Source organism: Pleurodeles waltl, chromosome 7, assembly GCF_031143425.1.
Source record: "Pleurodeles waltl isolate 20211129_DDA chromosome 7, aPleWal1.hap1.20221129, whole genome shotgun sequence".
NCBI lineage: Eukaryota > Metazoa > Chordata > Amphibia > Caudata > Salamandridae > Pleurodeles > Pleurodeles waltl.
The window spans coordinates 765,172,143-765,193,308 of NC_090446.1; the positions used below are offsets into that span (position 1 = coordinate 765,172,143).

The following is a 21,166-nucleotide window of genomic DNA, read 5'->3' on the forward strand; positions in this document are numbered from 1 at the left end:
AGTTGGACAAATCCATCATAATTCCCTCACAATGCATAGAATTATTAGGCTTTCAAGTTGGTTCTGTCAAAGCGTAGTTAAAACTTCCTCTGTTGAAAAGGTCTATGATCAAGAAAGAGTTACAGAGAGCCCTTGCCTCTCTGATAAATATAATTGAGAACTCTGGCGAGGTTAGTAGGGCTTCTAGCTTCTTCTATTCAGGCAATATCTCCGGGTCCTCTACATTACTGGGCCCTTCAGCGATTAAAGATTCTACATCTTCGCAGAGGACTGAACTATGCAGAACAGATTCCTCTGACGAGCGAAGCCCGAGCAGAGAATTTCTGGTGGCTTGAGCACATGGATACTTGGAATGGCAAGGCCATCTTTGCTTCTGTCCCAGAGATAGTCCGATTCAGATGCCAGTCAGTGGGGGTGGGGCGCACGATGTGGAACAGTGGAGACAGGGGGCAGATGGTCACCAACAGAATTCTCCCTTCACATCAATTGTATGGAGCTACTGGCGGGAGCTTTTGCGATTCGCTCTCTTCCTCCCCACAAAACCAGTTGTTACATACTGTTATGTACTTGCGGAGATTGCCAAGGAATTCTGGCACTTTTGCCTTCAACATCAGACATCTGTGATGGCAGAATACATTCTGGGATGTTTCCTATGTTATAGCGGATTGAAACTCTCGGTTTTTGAGGGATGGTAGCAATTGGAGACTTCACCAATCTGTATTCTTGACACTTACGAATCATTGGGGGAAGTGTGCAATTGACATCTTTGTGTCTAGCCTCTTTTCTCGACTAAACCTCTTTTATAGTGGGAAAACAGACCCGGCAGCTCTGGCGACAGACGCTTTTCTTCAGGTCTGGACGACCTCCCTATATGCCTTTCCCCCCACTCTCCAAGATTCAGAGGGTACTCTCAGGTCCGGAGACAGAGGGTGGAGCTCATTCTAATAACATTTCTATGGAGAGCTCAGTTGTGGTTTCAGTGGTGATGTAACTATCTCGTGCCCCTCCGGTTCTTCTGACATCGTTCCCCTCTTTACTTCTGGATCTGGGGTTCTCTCTCACATCCTCTAGTATTACGGGGGCTGTTGTCCCTCATGGGGTGGAGACTTTCAGGAGACGTTGGCAAATGCCTAATGTTTCACAAGAAGCTATATTCTTGTCCCAATTGTGGGCTCCATCCGCTCATAAAAGATATGAGGCTTCTTTGAACCGATGGATGGATTGGTGTGGTGAATGGAGTATTGATCCCAAGGGGGCCCACATTAGCATGATTATCAATTTTTTGTCGGACTTGGGTACTCAAGGCTTAGCTTATAGGACTATCAATGATTTTAGATCTGCACTTTCTGCTGGACATCCTCATACTGAAGGCAAACCGGTAGGCGAGTACCATTTAGTTTGCAAACTTTTGAGGTGTATAAGGATGGTCAAACCCCCTCAGCCAAAATATTCAATTTTATGGTATGCGGATATTGTGCTTCATTTTCTTCGAAATTGGCCTTGTAATAAAGATTTATCTCGTAAACAATTATCAGCCAAACTTACTGTATTGTTGTGTCTTTATTTCATGCAGAAGAGTATCTGATGTGAGAGCCCTTGATTTAGCAGGTAGAGTATTTACTCTTTTGGGAGTCGCCTTTTCCATTTTAAGGCATACTATGACTGCTTCCAGATGTGCACCTTATCCATCTTTTCCACACCATCCTAATTTGTGTGTTGTAAAAGGCATTAGGTCATACGAGGATTGTACTCGGGAATTTCGTAAAGATGCTCGAGGACAGTTACTCCTCTCCTTGCAAAAAACATTTTCTCCAGTTTCCTTTGCCACATTGGTTTAATGGTTGTTAGCTGAAGCAGGTATTGATGTTTCTTCTTTTGGGGCTCACTCGGTAAGTGGGGCTATGGCTTCTAAATACTTGGGGTTGGTTCTCGTTTAGAGGACATTATGAATGCTGCAGATTGGTCTTCTGATAGTACATTTGAGGTGTTTTATCATAAACCTATTGTGGATGTAGCTTCAGTGGTGGTTTGTCAGCTTTGAACTAGCATAATCTGAAACCCCTGGTCCTGACACGGATTAAAAGAAATTCTAGCTATCACGTCAAGAATTTTCAATTCTATTAAGGACACGGAGGCAAGGATTATCCCACCCTTATTTCTGTATGTATCTAAGGAATGTTTGAGATTGATTCCATATGTGAAGTTATCAACATTTGTATTGCATATTTGATATCTGTATAATCTGATTTCCCTACCCTTTCTACGCATTCTATATGACCTATTAGCGGTCTTTTTTTTTTCTCTATTAGGTTCTGATAACAAAGGTGCATAAGGATTTCAGGTGTCAGTAACCAGAGCACGGATAGTTACCAGTTGGATCCAAGCTGAAGATATGGACTGGATTGAAGCTTTGTTTTTTTCATCAGGTTGTCTTGTTTTGTTATGGCAAGGAAAGAGGAAGGACTAAGGCTTCAAGGACATTTATATGGACTGTAGCCCAGGGATTGGTCAGAGTGGACTACTGGGAATGTTGGGTTATGTTGTTTTTTAGTTATCTGAATGTTGATTGGCTGCTATATTCTTTCAGTAAAGAAAGAGAAAGCATAATCCTCGCCTCCATGTCCTTAATAGAATTTAAAATTCTTGACACGATAGCTAGAATTTTTTTTATTTGAGACTACCTAGTGCTCCATGAAAATATGTGGAAGCCTAAAAGAAAGAGCAGTGATTTTTTGTTTTCTAAATAAAATATACATAAAAAGCAATTCAACTTGAAAAAATTGTTTTGATAAACTCTTGCACAAATTTAGATAGAATTTTTCTGGGGAATCTTATAGTAGAACGTGTGTGAAATATGCCAATAGTAAAATAAATTGAGGGAAAATCATACAAATAATTTAGGGCTCCAATTCTTAAATAAAGACACAAACGTGCATCCTCAGATATGTTGGTGCATTGGTGAAGATTTCAGATTTTCAAGAACTTGCAAAAGTACACCTGGAAATGTTATTTCTATCAAACGTTTGTGAACCTTGTTTTTGCATGAGCAAATATATATGGTCACAGGTTAGAATCCTAGTAGGTCCACTCAATCTGTCATCCTTCCGAGGTTGATAAAATGAGTACCACTGAGGTGGTAACTAAAACATCTGTTATTTTAGCACCAAGAAACCTTAGAGTATACCTTCACTTAAATACCTATTATAGTATATTTGTTTGTGAGACAGTTTGCTGAGTGACTGCAAATGAACGCTTTCTACACTCCCTATTGCCCAACTTTTAAAGAGTTCTACTCATGGCCTTGCGATAAGTATACTGCCAACATTGCTTTACTGAGGGAAGAGATGGAATCGACTTGGTAAATTCCGTTAAACATGCAAGTTTGTTTTTCAACGCTGGAACTACGACTTCCCGCCCCATGTGTAGATTTGTGGAAATATGGGTAATTCAGGCGCTTGCTACAATCCAGATCGTGATACAATACGAACATGATCAGCGAGGCTGCCAAAATTTGCCAACTCTGTGTATAGCATCAAAAGAGACAAGTGGATTTTTGTACAGGACGAGTAGATTTCTAAACTATTGCATTCTTTCGGCAAGGACATGCGCTATAAAATTCCACACCCCTGTTGTATATTTATAAACTACAGAGCATGAAGTGGTGAGGATGTAATACATTTATCATTTTATATCACGTTCAACACAGCTAACCTTCCTACAACAGCACTCCTATAAATTGATCTAGAGATTATAAAGAAAAGGTGCTGTACATACCTTCAATATCTGAAACTATCAGCATCTGAGGTTGGGAAAGACCTTCTTGTAAACTGTAGAAATGGATTGTGCTGTCAAATGTTATGAAGCCAATTTTTGTTCTACTGTTGCCAGGAAGTCTAAAATGAAACATAATATTGAAAGCAATCAGTACCTAAAAAGCAATAACCATTAGCCTATGAAAAATATCATGTTCTCCAAATTATAAAAAAAGAGGGCGAAGTGAACAATGAGCACATTCTTGACAGAACTAACTTTTAAGGATGGACTTTTGTTTTAGGAAATCTACAAATGTCTCTTTTAGGTGACTATGTAAGATGACAGACGGCTTTATTTATGTGCAGCCAACTTTGAGACACAGAAAATGACACAAAAAATACAAGTTCTCAATTGTGGGCACTGTATTTGGTATAGTTTCAGCTTACAGGAACCCAGAATTATGCTGAGCTAGCCTGTGGGTATATTCTAAACAACCACCAGCCATTGTTTTGTGGTTTAAGCCTTCATAAAGGTACAGTGGTTGTCAACATGCTACACATTTTCCTTTCAATCGTTTTTGTGCCCAATAAGCCACAATCACATGAGAGTACCAAGTGAATATACACAAGAGACCACCCACAAAATTACAATATGAATGCCTGCATCACTGGGAGGATCTGGGACCTGGGAAGGAATGGTGTGGACGACCCTGGACTCCCTACAATAAAAGGCATTTTCATCCATTTGCTAAGGTATTACACTCCATTGTCATTACTGTTGTTGCCCAAATCACAATGACTACAATAATATGTAGTACTAGAACATGTTGTTCTCCACCTTCATTTGGTCTTTAATGAGGAACATACACCATAATGCCACCATCGAAAAAAGTCACTTGAATGCAAATTAAAATGATAGCTGTCAGATATTTTAATCTATGAATGACCAGTTCTTTTTTTATCTGTAATGAGTTATTCAACATCTGCATGGCAAGTGAATTCTTCATTTTCTGTTGTGTAGTCTTCCACCCCTGCTTCCTTTGGTTTGTTGCCCATTGTATCTCATCTTGAATGGTGGCATCTACTTTCCAGAGTTTACTTGTCCTGTGGACAACCATATAAAACTACAAGAGCAGGGCTGACACATCGAAGCAGGCAGTTATGAGCAGAGCCACTGGGATTATGCAGCATGAGGGGGCCAAATTATGCAGCAGGGTTCCGTAAATTATGCGACAGTAAAAGACAATATATGCGGCATAATGCTGCACATTTTGTAATATTATTACTTCAGTAGTTCAACATTTTTAAACTTCATAACACTGTCTGGGCATTGGTTGAACCTCGTTAGTACCATTTTAGTACTTAAACGTAACAATAAGCAACAAAAAGGTGACCAGTCCAGCTTTGCAAAGGGCCTTTCACTGCATGGCAGCACGTGTCACTGCACTTTTAGTGACTTTTAAAGAATCTGTGTCCACATGGTTCCCTAAAGAACATGTTTTCTTTATATATCTCTGGTTCTAGCTAGAATGTTGTTAAGTTGTGCTTAGTCTTTTCTTAATACATTTCCCCTTTATTCCTTCTGTTTATTTCTGCACAGTAGACAGAGTCAATGGTCACTCATGTTTATTCAGTTGTGGCATCTGTTCACTTGAACAGTGAAGTCTGAAGGTCCAGAGTACCATAAGCCAGATTTATTTTAACCCCTTCTGTCCCCAGACATGGTACTGGCGGTCTTCCCCCACCCCCCACGGACAGCTAGTTTTCACCGCCCCCACCCCACCAAGGATGGCAGCAGAAGCGCTTCTGCAGCCACCCCCAAGCCCTCTGTCGGCGATGCGTTTGTGGTGGGTGGGAGGGCGGTGGGATAGTACTCATGTATACAGACTCACCTGATTAGAATGGATTCTTGACCGGCCATATTTTTAGGCCCATCTGTCCCCACGGGGGTAAGCAAGCCACTAGTCACTGGGGATTTTTACACTTATATGTTGGGGAGTGGCCCCGTGAGCAAGGGCTGATTCCCTTTGTTGTGGCAATGTCTTAGCCGCTCTCTGCTCCCCCTGGAGGCAAATCGGTCACAGTTTTTGGCCCATCTGTCCCACAGGGCAGATAACCACCAGGGATTTTATTTATGTCGGGGAGTGGCCCCTTTGGCACAGGTGGCTGCCCTTTTTGGGGCATGTATCTCCACCATTTCGCCCCCCCCCCGAGGGCAGGTCAGCCATATTTCTAGGCCCATCTGCCCCCAAGGGGGCACAGAAGACCACTAGACACCAGGGAAAGTTTGTTTGTGTGTGAAATTGAGTTCGGCTGGCGTGTACTTGATGTGTGCTGGGTAGTGATCAGCTGGCGGTATGCGTAGAATGGAGGTTTGTGTAGAGTCGCACTTGGCTGGCAGTGTGCGTGGACTGGCACTTGGCAGGTGGTGTGTGCGTGGACTGGCGCTCGGCTGGCGGTGTGCGTGCGGTGGAGCTCGGCTGGCGGGGAGCGTGGACAGGCGCCTGGCTGGCGGGGAGCGTGGACTGGCGCCTGGCTGGCGGGGAGCGTGGACTGGCGCCTGGCTGGAGGGGAGCGTGGACTGGCGCCTGGCTGGAGGGGAGCGTGGACTGGCGCCTGGCTGGAGGGGAGCGTGGACTGGCGCCTGGCTGGAGGGGAGCGTGGACTGGCGCCTGGCTGGAGGGGAGCGTGGACTGGCGCCTGGCTGACGATGTCTGTGGCTAGCATTTGAATGGCGATGGACAGACTTCATAGCGCTTTATAACATTAACTTTTATTTCTTGTCATCATTTGTGATTAACATGTTGTATTTATCCTTTTTATTTTAGTGCAAAGCTTTTGTTTTCCTGTGCTGGGACTCCTGCTTGTAGTTTCACAACACTGATAGATCTGCAGTTTGTGTAGTTGCATGTGTTTGGTAAGAAAAGTTTTTTGTAATGTTTACTCCAAATGAGTATCATTGCCCTGCATGAAAGCGTTTTTGTAAATGCTGTAATAGTAGCAGCATTATTTGCTTCTGTCTGATTGTGTGTGAAATTTTCCTTGGATAATTGCACAATGTGTATTGTGTTGTCTTGTGTGTTTTTTTTCTTTTGTTTTTCCTTTCTAGTGGGAAAATGTTGGAGTATGTTGTGCCTGTGCAGACTCGGTGGCTGGTGAGCCTAGCTGTCTCTGACAAAAGAGTGGTATAATTTTACAGTATATAGGTCTTTGTGTCGTTTGTATCGATTGACTATCGTGCAATTGCCATATGCCAGTAGTTTTACTTTTTGTTACCTTTAGTTTTTACAGTGCTGTGCCTTTTGTAGTGATGAATATTTAGCTATGAATTTTTTCAGACAGGAGAGAACTTCACAATGTGACTAAAATCATAGATTTTTCTTGCATTTCTGTGCATATTCTTCAAGAACCAGAATAAAACCACAAAGTTCCTACCACACAGCGTTTCCCTCGGTGTTCCAATAAAAATGTTTCACTTTTGTGGGTGAGCCAAGTGCCCATGACTGGGAAGGGCCCACAACATGTTATGGAGACATCAAAATTATCTATAACTAAACAACCTGGTTTTGCAAGGGGGGCACCTGGGTAAGAAAATGTTGGGGGAATCCATGCAAGCCACACCTCCCTGGTCCCACCGAGTGAATAGTTTTCAGAAATGTCTGGGTTTGGTAGGTTTCACTAGATGGCTGCTGAGCCTGTGACCAAAAATGCAGTTGTCCCCCTTGCAAAAACAGGTTGTTTTGTGATAGATCATTTTGATGTCTCCACAATACGTTTTTAGCCCTTTCCTGTCGCACGCACTCGGCCCACCCACAGAAGCGAGGTTGCATTTTTATCAGGAGACCTAGGGGTACACTGGGTGGTATGACATTTGTAGCTGACTGCATATTCCAGGGCTTTTCCTGGCAGAAATGCAGGGAAAATGTGTTGTCTTAGCAACTTTTGAGCTCTGCAGGGGATTCTGGATAAAACAACCCAGTGTGAGCAACGTAACTCACCCCACTATGGACAACTCTGGGTGTCTAGTTTAAAAAAAAATGTGCTGGTTTGGAAGGTTTCCCTAGCTGCCAGCTGAGCTGGGGCCCAAAATCCACAGCTACTCACATTGCAAAAACCACATAATTTTTTGGTAGGACAATGTAACTTGTCCATGTTGCATTTCACGCTTTTTCTGACGCGGGCACTAGGCCTACCCACACCTGTGTGAGGTACCATTTTTATCAGAAGACTTGGGGGTATATTGGATGGATGAAAGTATGTGGTTCCCCATAGATTCCAGAACTTTCCACCACAGAAATGTGGAGAAAATGTGCTTTAAGCCAAAGTGTGAGGCTGATATAAAGCTGGACTCCTCGGAGTCTACAAACATTCAGAAGAGAGTAAAAAAAAAAAGTTGTGTTTTTCATTTTTGCCCCATGTGATTTCAAAAGTATACTCCATTTGCATGCACATTATGCCATGCATGAAAGGCAATCCTGCTTTCTCACATTTGTGACTGGCCCATTTAGAAACATAGCAGGGTATAGCATAATAGCAAAGCAGAATAACACAATTACCACAAACAAACGTGCAGAAGTAGAATGTCAAGGAGAAAGATGTGAGCATTGACAAATCGAATCCATACTTACAAATCTAGATTTTCTAACAAAGTCATGCAAACTGTAGTCAAGTATCCGGTTTCCACTGCATTGTGAGAAACATCAAATATAAAGAGGTACACTGGAGGCTGGGGAGGACGCAACTGAAAGAATGAAAAGAAAATAACTTCAGAGCTGTCAAAGTTAGATAGTAGTTGATTAAAGCAAAGACCAGCATCCTAAAGACAGCACTATATCGTTTTTTTTTTTTTTTTAAGGTATGAATTCATGAGTGTGGTCTGGATAGCAAGCAGTATTTGCCATCCACCCAGTTAGTTGTATCACGATGTGTTTGCACTCTGCAAGTTTTGATACAGTATGAGGTGCTCAGAATGGGTGTGTTGGAAGTTAGTCCAAAGGAAACACAGCAGTCTTGAATGTACTTTGCAGGCACACAGTCTGCACTTTAAGGAAAACTTAATAAACCATAAACATTAAACAAAACCCATCTAGGTTGTAAAACAATTCTGTAAACCAAAAATACACCATCCAATGTAAAATAGTTTGGACACTTGACTAGCTAGATATTAGTATGCTGCTTACTCTTTCCATGTAAGAATCTGTTCAGAAATGTTGCCTGGTTTATTTCACATGTTGATGTCTACCAGGACATGTCAGTAATGAGGCACTCCTAATCCATAAACTGGTGCTCCATGATTCCGTCTGAATTAACATCATCTTTGGGCTGTCATTTTTGTACCTGGTTAAATATCGTAGGCCTTTACAGCCTCACTGGTTGTCTGGGTTGGTTACAAGTAAATCTAATTAGTCACACTGCAGAAGTGTCGCTGAAGCCAAGAAATCAATTTATTTTGCACCATGAATATATTACAGACTTCCATTTGTGCACAAACTGGAGAGCATAAGTTGGCATTAGTATTAGCGTGTTCAAAGATGACCGAAAATTCAATTATCTGATTATTATGAAACTAACAAACAAGTTACTTAATCTTCGGAAATGCATTATCTGGTAGAGACTATCTAGCTGCAGATTCCTAGGACCTTAGAATTTCCTGGCATCAGCTTGGATTCCGGAATTTTCTGCTGAGCAGTATCCAGCGCGCACCCATCAGGTAGCATCGTTCGGATCTGTGTGCCGTCTTCGGCATTGTTGGAGCCATCTGTGACATCACGGTCGCCTAAAAAGGAACCACCCCGGCGCACGTACCTCAATTCTTTTACCCACTAACTTCCACGCCAGAAGCGCAGTCATGGAAAGAACCAACAGTTCATCTGTGCAAAACTAGGGCCCTGAGAGGGATAAACCCTAACCCTCTTAAGACAAATCCAAAGAGTGGGGAGGCATGGGTGGGTGTAAGGAATCTGCAGCTAGATAGAGGCTCTACCAGATAATGCATTACCGAAGATAAGTAACTTGTTCATCGGATCAAGACTTCTAGCTGCAGATTCCTTACCCTAGAATAGATACCCAAGCCATAACCTCCAAGAGGTGGGCTGCGGATAGATCTCCTTTACACTTAAAAGTCCTGTATGTCCTAACGGGCAAAGTGTCCGTCTCTTTGGACCCGACTGTCCAGGCAGTAGTGTTTTGCAAACATGTGCAAGGATGCCCACATTGGTGCCTGACAGATATCCAGGACTGGAACACCTCGTGCTAGCGCAGTGGTAGCTGCCTTACCCCTGGTGGAATGACCCCTCAAGCCCTCAGGAGGCTGTTTCTAGGCCAGTGTGTAGCAAATTTTAATGCAGAGACCAACCCAGCGTGAAATGGTTAGTTTCTGCACTGACCGACCATTCTTTGCTCCCACGTACCCCACAAAGAATTGGTCATCCACCCGGAACTATTTTGTGCGGTCAAGGTAGAACGACAACGCTCTTTTTGGGCCCAGTAGGTGGAGTCGCTCCTCTTCCTTAGGGGGATGCGGTGGAGCAAAGAAGGTAGGTAGAGTGATATTCTGACCCAGATGAAATGAGGTCACCACCTTAGGGAGGAAAGAGGCACGCATTCTGAGAACCACCTTGTCTGGATGGTGAGATAAGGTGGCTTTGATGACAGAGCTTGCATCTCTCTCACCCTCCTGACAGATGTTATTGCCAATAAGAAGGCTGTCTTGATGGTGACCAGCCAAAGGGAACAGTTGTGTAAGGGCTCAAAGGAAGCACACACAAAAAAATATTTAAGTCCCATTGAGGCATAACAAAGGGCGCAGGGTAAAACATGTAAAAGCCATTTGAGGAATCTATGTACAATGGGAAATTTGAACAGTGAAGGCTGATCAGGCAGCCGAAGGAATGCCGATAATACAGAAAGATAACCCTTGAAAGTACCCAAGGCAGAACCCTGCTGGGCAAGAAATAGTATAAAGAGAAGGATATCAGAAAGAGGATTAATAGCTCTTTCTGCACAATAATGCACATAACCTTTCCAACGGCAGGTGTATACCGTTTTAGTGGATGGATGCCTGGCTGCCAGAAGAAGCTTACAAACTTCGGGAGGAAGGTTAAAAGGCGTTGACTCCCGCCTCTCAATCTTCACGCATAAAGGCGTAGAGTTGACAGGTTTGAGTGAAGAACTTTCCCCTGTTGATGCAACAGAAGATCCTCCCGAAGGGGCACCCTGAGCGGAGAATCAATGCTCATTTTCAGAAGCTCAGGATACCAGACTCTCTTTGCCCATTTCCGAGCCACCAGGATTACTTGGGCCCGGTCGTTCTTCATCTTCTTGAGAACTCTGGGAAGAAGTGGTATGGGTGGAAAAGCATACAGGACGCCCGAATTCCACTTGTGACGAAAAGCACCACTGAGCGATTTCCTACCTTGGAAACTCCACTTGTTCTCTTCAGAGGCAAACAGATCTAACCAAGGCAGTCCCCACTGCTAAAAGAATCCTTGCGCCACCTCCGGGTAGAGACACCATTCATGGTGCGCTAGGCATCAATGGCTGAGTTTGCCCGCCCTGACATTCAGAGAACCTGCCAGGTGTTGAACCACCATGGGTATGCCCTGCAGTCTCAGCCATGTCCAGAAATGCAGGGCCTCTTGACAAAGGGTCCACGACCCAAAACTGCTTGTTGCAGTACCACCTTGCGGTAGTGTTGTCCGTGAACACCCGCACCATCTTTCCCTTTACAACCAGAAGAAATGCTTTCAATGCCAGTGGGATTGCCCGGGGCTCCAGTAAGTTGTTATGGAGTCCAGATTCCGCCGGAGACCAGAGGCCTCTGATCTCCACCTCTCCCAGATGGCCGCCCCATTCCAGAAGTGACACATCTGTCACTACTGTGAGATCTGGTTAGGGAAGGGAGAGGAGTCTGCCTCTGACACGATCACAGTTCACCAACCACCACTGCAGGCCTTTAGCAGTTCCCTCTGAGATCTGAACTGTGTCTGTAAGATTTCCCTGATGCTGTGCGCACTGGAACTTCAGGTCCCACTGCAGAGCCCTCATATGCCATCTGGCATGTTTGACTAACAGGATGCAGGATGCCATGAGGCCCAACAGCCTCAGAGTCTGTCTCACAGTAATCCAGGATAGAGGCCGACACATTGGTATGATAACCTGAATATCCTGGACTCGCTGCTCGGGAGTATAAGCCCGAAATCCACTGTGTCCAGAACAGCTCCGATGAAAGGGAGCTTCTGAGAGGGTGTCAGGCCCGAATTCTGCATGTTTATAGTGAATCCCAGCGAATGCAGGAGGTTTGCCGTAGTCTGAAGGTGGGTGACTCGAGCCTGGGGCATAGGAGCCTTCAAAAGCAAGTTGTCATGGTAGGGGCAGACTGAAATCCCTAACCTGCGCAGATAAGCTGCTACCACCGCCATCACTTTTGTGAACACTCGAGGGGCACTGTTGAGACCAATGGGGAGCACGGTAAACTATAAGTGCTTGTGTCCCACCTTGAACCACAAGTAATGCCGGTGGGCCAGCAAGATGGGAATGTGAAAATACACATCCTGCAAGTCCAGTACTACCATCCAGTCTCCTTGGTCTAAGGCTGAGCAAGAGTGAGCATCTTGAATTTCTCCTTTTTTAGGAAGAGATTGATGTCCAGTACATCCAGAATAGGGCGAAGACCCTTGTTCTTTTTGGGAATCAGAAAGTAGCAGGAATAACAACCACTTCCTGCTTCTGAGACTGGGACCTTTTCTATGGCTTACTTGGCCAAGAGAGCCGCAACTTCCTTTTAAGATTAAATGATCCTCAATCAGCCGTTCTTTTAATGGAGACAGAGGGAGGGAACGACTGAAAGGGTAGGGAATAGCCCTTCAGTATGATCTGCAAGACCCATTTGTCTGATGTTATGGATCACCAGTGAGGGAGATGAAAAACAATCCTCCCTCCAACTAGTCGCAAGTGGTCTTGCAGAATCACACTAGAAGGACTTGGGAGCTGTGGAGGAGGGGGGCTGGGTGGTGGTCAACCTCTGGCTAGACCCTCTGGGTTTGAATGTACCACGATTTTGTCTTTGTACTGGATGTTGAGTTGACAGAGGACGGTGACTGACTGGTGGGTGGCATGGTACCACACCCCTTCCGAAGCCTCAAAAGGCAGACTGCTGGCGGGCGGGTGCTGAGAGGCCCAAGGACCAGGCCGTAGCACGAGAGTCTGCCTTTTCGCCAAATTGGTGTGAGCCATCAAAGGGCATGTCCATATGTTTTGCCTGGACATTCCCCGAAAAGCCAGAAGTATGAAGCCAGGCGTGGCGTCAAAGGGTCAACATCGATGAAATTGCTCTGCCCAGTGAGTCGGTCGTGTCCAAACCACAAAACCCAAAAGTTAATCATAAACTTGGCTGTATCTCTCACATCTTTAACATCTTGTGGGTTTCGCGTATGCCCTCTGGGACTCAAGGCAGCATCTATGCCACCTTCTCCCATAAGGTATGGGAAAAACGGCCCAATTGGCATGAGGTGTTTACAGACCTCAATTATGGGCTGGAGGAAGAAAACATCTTCCCAAGTTAGTCCAGACCCTTGGATTCCCTATCCAGGGGAGCGGAATGGAAGGCACCATAGGAAGTGAAGGCCTGTGACCACCAAGCTCTCTGGGATGGGGTGTTGGGTGAGTAAACTAGGATCATTAAGAGCTGGTCTATGGCGGCAGCCGATTGTCCTATTAACAGGAGCCCCTGTGCTGCGTTTGGATCATCAGTGAGGGCTTCATTAAAGGATGGCATTGTTTCCCATGTGGAAACCCCCGGCTGAAGCACCTCAGTCAGGAGGTTAGTCCTGACTGGCACCTAGCTCCTCATACCAGTCCTTATGCTCCAACTCATACTCTAAAGGGTTATGGGAGCCCTCCCATTCCTGTCCTGTACCTGGCTGATCAAAATAAGCCTCAGGCACTGATCTGGTACAACGTTGTTCCGGCTCCAGATCACCTGGGATAAGGATGGGGCTCGCACTGCCGGTTGGCGCCGGCAGAGCATCGATGTTGGGAACAACTCTGGGGGAGGCCAACTGTGTGCACTCGCCGTTGTTCTGGATCCTGTATCGCATCCAGGAATCCCCAACGGTGCCGAGGCCAAAGCTGCCATTGTGGAATCCGATTGGGCCCCTGCCAGTCCTGTGGGGCCCGAATAAGCACCAGTGGGTGTGGCGCGCTCAAATACGAGGAACATGGCTTTGTAAAACTCCCCGAGTTGAACAGGGGTCGCTGCAGCTACCGGAAAGGCAGCCCTGGATTGGTTCTGCAGATCCGTACTTGGAATGTCAACGTGCCCGAGATGCCTAGTCGGCAGACCGGCGTGGCGAAGTAGAAGTCCGCTTGGACTACTACTACTTGTGCTTCTTCCTGAGTTCCCGGGGGACCACAAGTGTGAAGAAGAGTATTTAGGGATCCTGGAGCGGTCCGTGACCTCCTTCTTGATCGGGACCGTGACCTCCTACGAGTCACAGCAACCGAAGTCAATTGCTGAGCGGCCATGAGCTTCTGAGACCAGTCTCTCAAAGCTTTCGGGGCCATGGCCTGGCAGTCGGAACACGACTTCAAGTCATGGTCTCTGTCAAGGCACCAGAGAAATACCTGATGAGAGTCTGTTACCGATGTAGCGCAATGTCATGCAGCACATAGCTTGAACCCAGTCTTCCTCGAAGACATCCTTGCACAGACTTAAATAAAAAAAGGTCGGAAAAAAGGGCAGCCAAAAAAGGCAGAGGGTAGCTCGAATCCAGACCTGTTTAACCAGCGTGGAAGGACAAGAACTGACGTACGTGTGCCAGGGTGGTACCTTCATAGGCAACCGCGACGTCACAGACGGCTTCAAAGACACGGATGACACCACACGGATCCAACTACACCATCAGATGGTGCGCGCAGAGTACTGTTCAGAAAAAAATCCAGAATCCAAGCTGATGCCAGGAAATTCTAAGGTAAGGAATCTGCAGCTAGAAGTCTCTTTCAGATGTAGAGATTTTCTGTGTTTGAAAAACCTATTTCAGTGAAACTGTATGAAAGGCTCCTTTCGTTAACACAGGTAGGTCAATGACTTCTCAGATTTAAGCACTAGTTTCTAGGAAATATACTTCCAACATCAATTTGGGCATTTAACATTTATTCATAGACTCAAACGGTGGACTACTAAGCATAATTATCACTAATCAAATCCCATGTCAGGAAGGACTGGTGGTCTACTAAGTGTAGAATTATTTTAAGGCCTTCAAAAATACCATAACCACTACTATTCTATTAAATCACTGAGCTCCAACTTTTATGTGGTAGGAGCTGCAAGAAGCACTCTTATTCATGTGCATATAAACTGATGTTTGTGGTGTGTAAAACACGATAAAATGTTCTGAACTTGAAATACTGTGACAATGTATTGATAGTTGTTTAACAAAGAATTTCAAGGCAAGGCACCAACACAACTGTAATTAATTATCAAGCCTAACTCAATACAAAATAACAACGTTAACATGTGGATAACAAGTATGAGTTTTCCAAGTCTTTGTTTTTAAGCTAACTGTTGAAGAAAGTACAGTTTCTAGTAAAGGTAAACTGGCATTTCCATCAGTTGTGAAATTCACTTATGCCACACCGCGAGAGTGCTGTCAAAATCACTGACATGAATGACTTTCACATCTTCCTGAAGGAATCAGTCTCATTGATTGCAAAGCTCATGCAAATATAAACTTAAGAACAATAAATACCCGTAAACCATTTTTGTAGGTACCTTGGAGCACAGCCTTAGAATGTTCCATTTTGATTGGTGGCAAACAGTTTAAGGGTAGCTCCCATTTCTGAAGAGCACCTTGCATTTGGAAACTCAATTAATCTGCCCCGCATCTTCTAGTTCTGATAAAAACACTGCTGTAAAAGTGATAAACCATTCAATGGCCTAGTGTGAAATATACTGGGCTCCTTTTGAAGAAAGTAGAACACAGAGGTGGTATTATCCATTAGGATCGGTACAACTTTGTTGTGTATGATTGTTTGAAATACTTCAGTGCTAGGGCCACATGTCCCAGCTACAACACAGTGATACATTGTGCAGACAACTGCCATTCATCTGATAGTCAGATCCAACACACGCTTCTTACCCTTATATAGTCATGTCTGATGCTGCAAAGACTTTGCATTCTTGTTTGTGAATGCCTTTCACTTTGAAACACTGCACGTATTACACCAATTCAAGGTCTTTCTACCACTATAATTAGAAACATTAGATCTGAATATGCGAAAGATTGGGACCATTGTGTATACAGCCACATGCAGGGAGTGGTCCTACATGCAAACTATCATATATTAGCAAGTGAATGCATGATAACATCTTCCAACAATTTAAACACTTCCTTCATGGTCAGGTATATAAGGAATATTGGCTTTGGAAGGACTTGCGGCCCTTACACTGAACGTTGCTATAAAATAGGAAACTACACATACTGATTTGGAAGTAATTTCGTCATATACAGCTACGTACTTCAAGGAATTAATTTAGTTCTATCTTACTTGTTACCTTTTTGTGGACGTTTGCATAAAAAAAATACTCCTTCGTCAGACTGCTGTCCAAGACATGGTAAACATGCAAGCCTTCGCTGATTAAATGCAGCTTCCACTACAAACAAATGCTTTCTCAATCGACTTATAGCATATTAGAAACATTAGGAACTCATTTGACACACAGTAGTGGAATTGATCAGTTCTCTTTGCCTCAAGGACGTTGCTCTATATATGATGTGTTCAACTAATTCATTCCTTCTCATCCTTTATCTTGGTAACGTGGCCTGCACTGTAATAAATTAATTAAATCGACCACTTATCTGCAGTTAATGACAAAAAGATGGTTAACGTTCCTTCTCATAATGTGTTGCAACATATCAGTTTCTCTTCCTCCTCTTAATTATGGCTGCTTTTATTTGACTGCCTCTTAAATATGGCTCTGGTATCTTGTCTATAGACTTGGTCTTCTTACAAAGACAGCTAAGGAGGAGAGCCTTGATGGAACGTTTATTGGCTGAATTACTTTTCATGACATTGTTTATCCATTTGTTATTTGGGTGCCATCCTCCGGCTTCAAACTAAGTGAGAATGCTAAGACCTCTGATATTAGATTTTTTTAAAATAGAAAACTGGTTATGTGTAGAGTCTTGATGTCAGAGTCCAGTATCTCCGTATTGTTGCTTCACTGCCTGACCTGAAGATTCCTAGGCAGTTTGATATAATCTTCACCAAGAGTAAGGTTTTGATGGTTTTCTGTATCTTTTCACTTGAAATACCCTTCCTTGATATTTAAGATTAGTAAACCTTGGGTTTCAAGAAGACTTTGTTGTTACTCCCGCCTTCACTTTTGACAGTAAAGGTGTGGGCTTTGACTACTTCTTTAACATTCCCCATAGTCTGATATCTATCCCACAAAGCGGAAGGCATCACAAAGATTTTACCTTGCGACAAACCTTTTTGGCTTGAGCGTCTCTTGAGCAAAGCACCTGGCATTGGTGCCATCCTATAACATCTCCATATGTCAATTTTCAATAACTGATGAGTACATCTGGGGAAAAATGAAGGATACATCACCCCTATCAGATTCACCCCCCGCACCCTCTAAGGGTGGTGGTGGGGGGGAATAGGGGAAGGGTTGTGGTCAAACCGGGATTACCGAGATTACTGAGCCACAGGTTTGGGGACCAGGGTCATTTGCTGCCAATGATCCATGGTCTGTCACACCATGGCTCTGCAAACTGGGCCAAGTACAGCACCTTTATCACTTGACTCTGAATAACAGCAATAGTAGGCATTCACAGGCTTTTCATGGAGATTAGTGTAGTGGTACAACAGGTTCAGCACTGAGACCTAACAGTGAATTAACATGACTGTCCAGTGGGTATCTTTACAAAATGAGAAGTCTAAGGTACACCAAGTGCAAGTTTCAGCACAGGCATGGAGCCCCCTCACCCCCAAGGTATGGTAAACACTAGCAGGTACTCAGCCTCTCAGAGTTGGCCTCAACCACAGTTTGGGTCTGCAGTAGGCCTCACTCCTACTTTTCACTCCTCAGTCCCAGTCCTCCAGCAGTGCTGCAGTGGAATATGACACACTGGCTGTTGGTGTGTCAATCCGCTACTCCTCTCCTCCCAGGCAGACACAAGCCATGCAGAAGCATCCAAAGGCAGCAACAGGCAAGCAGTTGTCTTCAGTTGCTGGCTCTTTTCTCGGCGTCAACGATGGATAGGCCTGCATTTCCTGGAAGGGCGTTCCTCTTCCTGGACTGCGCGATTCCTCAGCTTGGACCTTCATAGGTTGAGGTGGTTAGCTTCTGGTCCCAGGTTCCAGAATGGCAGCTAATACACTTCAATACATAGTAGTGCAGCGGTCGAGGCTTGGTCTGATCAGATACACTTCTAGTCAGTACATAAGTAGAAGCACAGTCACTTCAGCACACAGTTGCAAGTGCCTTGAGGCAGCAGCTTAACTTCTAGTGACAGTTTGTAAAGGCACACATTGAAGAAGTGCCACAGGCTAACCCCAATACAAGCCTGCTCTGGCACATTTGGAGCAAGTTTCATGGCTGGGACTGTCAAGTCAATTCAGGCACCCTTAATGAGTGCTACTAATTAGCAACAGTCGCAGAACGTTCAGGCACACAATGTCAGGGGCCACAGCTGTGAGAGGAGGCTTGAGAGGATTATCTGCTCAGGCGCACTTCAGAAATGATGAAAATCCTTTGTTCCAGATATGCTAATTGATACTGAGCTTTGAACATGGCAGTTATGCTTTCAGAAGTCTCTGTCAGACAAACCCACCACGCTGAGGTCAACTATGCCAAAAGTCCACTCCTGCAGGGTAGGTTTATTTCTTCCCTCCTCTTCCAAGGGCAGGACAGGGAGCAGCTCGGTTCAATTCGAACTCCAGGTGAAGCCATCTTAGCTCTGAGTAGCTATCTGTCAGAAAGACACTAGCCTTCGATGGGCAGAGATCTACGAGGTACTCTGTGAAGCACCCATTCCTTGGTCAAAAAGGACATAAAATTGGAACAGCAAGTGCGCCAAGAGCACCTATTCTTATAAAGGGTATGTGTATTTGTTTGCACTTCTAGAAATGGTTTAGTCCCCTTCATATTTAATGTGCCTTTTTCAGGCTGTCTTTGCAGACTTAGCCGTTGTCTAAACTGATGATACTTGCAGTGAGATTGCATCTAGGTTGGAGTACCCACAATGAAGGTACAAAGAGATTGGAGCATTCTGCACCTGGCCCCCACAGCCACACCTGACCACAATCAGGAAGAGAGGCAAGAGGCAGACCCATTTCTAAAGGGCTAAAAAAATAAATTAAAAAAAAAAAACGGCTGACGATTCTGCAGTGCAGTATTCGCACTACAATAGAGCTAATCTATTGCAACACACGATAAAATCAACAATTTCATTTATTCATCTTTCTAGAGTCTATAATTTTTTGATCTGCACTAAAGCGAGCACAAATGATGAGTATTCTGTACACTTTCACAATGTTCAATTTCGTTTTTAAATTAATAGAGTTATGGTGTTCCACATGAGAAAATCGTGTAAATCATTACAAGTGGGAACCTGCCCCAGTATGGGAAAATAAGTTGAGATATATGTATCACGTGATTCATAATGTTGATAAAGCTACTTGAGTTAAATGTATAAGTCAAAAAGAATATTTACAATATGGACACGTTTGCCCAAACAAAAAACATTAGCAACCATGATGGACTACAAACCCCTACTACCTGCCCCCCACCTACCGTCTCTCACATAAATGCTTGCTGCCTCGTTTAGTTTCAAACTTCCACAACCATATTGAGTACCATACAAATGTGTATTGAGTACGAGTTCAACATATTTTGTACAGAAGGGCTGTCCTATGAGAACTACAATTCCCAAGAACACAAAAAAAGTTCTAAAGATCGTAAGTCAGCGATCTGCCACCTCCATCATCACCAGTTTCACATTTTCTACAGAGAAGGGATGTAGTGGTATCCAACATGATCATAAGTCTGCAATGCGATCTCTCTGGCAGACTGCACACGACATGGACAACAGAGATGGGGGGGATTCCTTCCTCGACCAGAGAACAATATCCTACAGATAACTCCCATCGAGGTGGACACAGTTTTAGAAGAGAGCCACGTTTCAAATTTAGCAATTAAGTGGGCACCTGCACCATAATGAACATCTCATATGTGCTTTATATATGCATACAACTAATGGTTTGGGTCTGCTTTTAACCAGCACAATAACTTCAGTGACCAGGTTAACTCATCCAGGACAATAGAAGGTATGAGATGGCAGTTTATGACACCAACCCAACAGTGGATAATTGTGGCGTTTCAAAAGTCTTCTCTAGCTTTCTGGTTCAAACAATATTCCGTACACATTGAAGTAGGCTTTTTCTTTTTTTTTGTTTTAAACAAGAGAGACTATCAAACCTAGATACTTTCAAAGCCACTAAAGTATCTAACACATTAATATTTATTTGCAGACCTGTTCTGTCCACTAATTGAACATACACGTCTGACACAGCTCTAGAAGAGCAGATATTGTTAAGGTGCTCATCTTAGGAAAGGGGAGTTGAAAAAATGGTGGATTATAGCGATATCATTAAGAGGGGAAATAAAATAATATGTTCAGCAATAGGGTCATCTGAATCGCCATGAGTGGCCCCCACAAACTGATTGCCATGTAAAAAATAGCAAAATAACCTAATTTACACTAGACGAATGATCAATAATATCATCTTGCAATCTGCACTAGACTAATTGTCAATAATGTAGGCTCTGTTACATCAATAAGTGTATGGCATGTAAGTGGCCTTTCACAACAGAATTCCAATTTCCTAAAGCACATTCCCTGCTTAAAAAACAGAGGCATGAAATTACTTGTTCTTTGTGCAATGTAGCGTACTGAAGGAAATGTAAGAATCTGAAGATGCTGCAAAAATAACCAATTAAATATTTTTGGGAGGTACTCGTCTTATTATCTATCTAAAATCATCCTATTCCTATTTGGCAGCTAATCTATGCCCTAGCCTTTGCTAAGAGTCCAAACCTATAGAATAAAATATAGGATCCCCCAAAATGTCTATGTACCTTCATTACTTGTGTCACCTGGAGTGCTCCTCATCAAAATACCCATCAGCATAGTAACTTACCATGTACTCGGAAGGCGCCATGAATTCAATTGTTGCATTCTGAACTTCAGGTCTTTTATGGGGTTCTCCGTAGACTCTTGTTACAGGATTGTACATAAATTCTTCAGGAACTATATAAAAACACAACATTAGCAGTTACTACATTTGTGTCTAGAGAATCCTATGGCTTACAGACAAAATATTACTGCAATTTTAAAACCTCAGCAGTT

At 43.8% G+C, this 21,166-nt stretch overlaps 1 protein-coding gene across 1 annotated transcript in view; it reads right to left on the reverse strand.

Annotated features, from left to right (window-relative positions):
• SEC24A (SEC24 homolog A, COPII coat complex component) overlaps positions 1–21,166 on the reverse strand; it is a 446,244-nt gene that overhangs the window by 216,031 nt on the left and 209,047 nt on the right. Inside the window, exons 9-11 of the mRNA XM_069199250.1 lie at positions 20,958–21,067; positions 8,381–8,493; positions 3,775–3,893 (exon numbers count right to left, since the gene is read on the reverse strand). Coding sequence (XP_069055351.1) covers positions 3,775–3,893; positions 8,381–8,493; positions 20,958–21,067 — 342 coding nt within the window. The remainder of the gene's footprint in view (positions 1–3,774; positions 3,894–8,380; positions 8,494–20,957; positions 21,068–21,166) is intronic.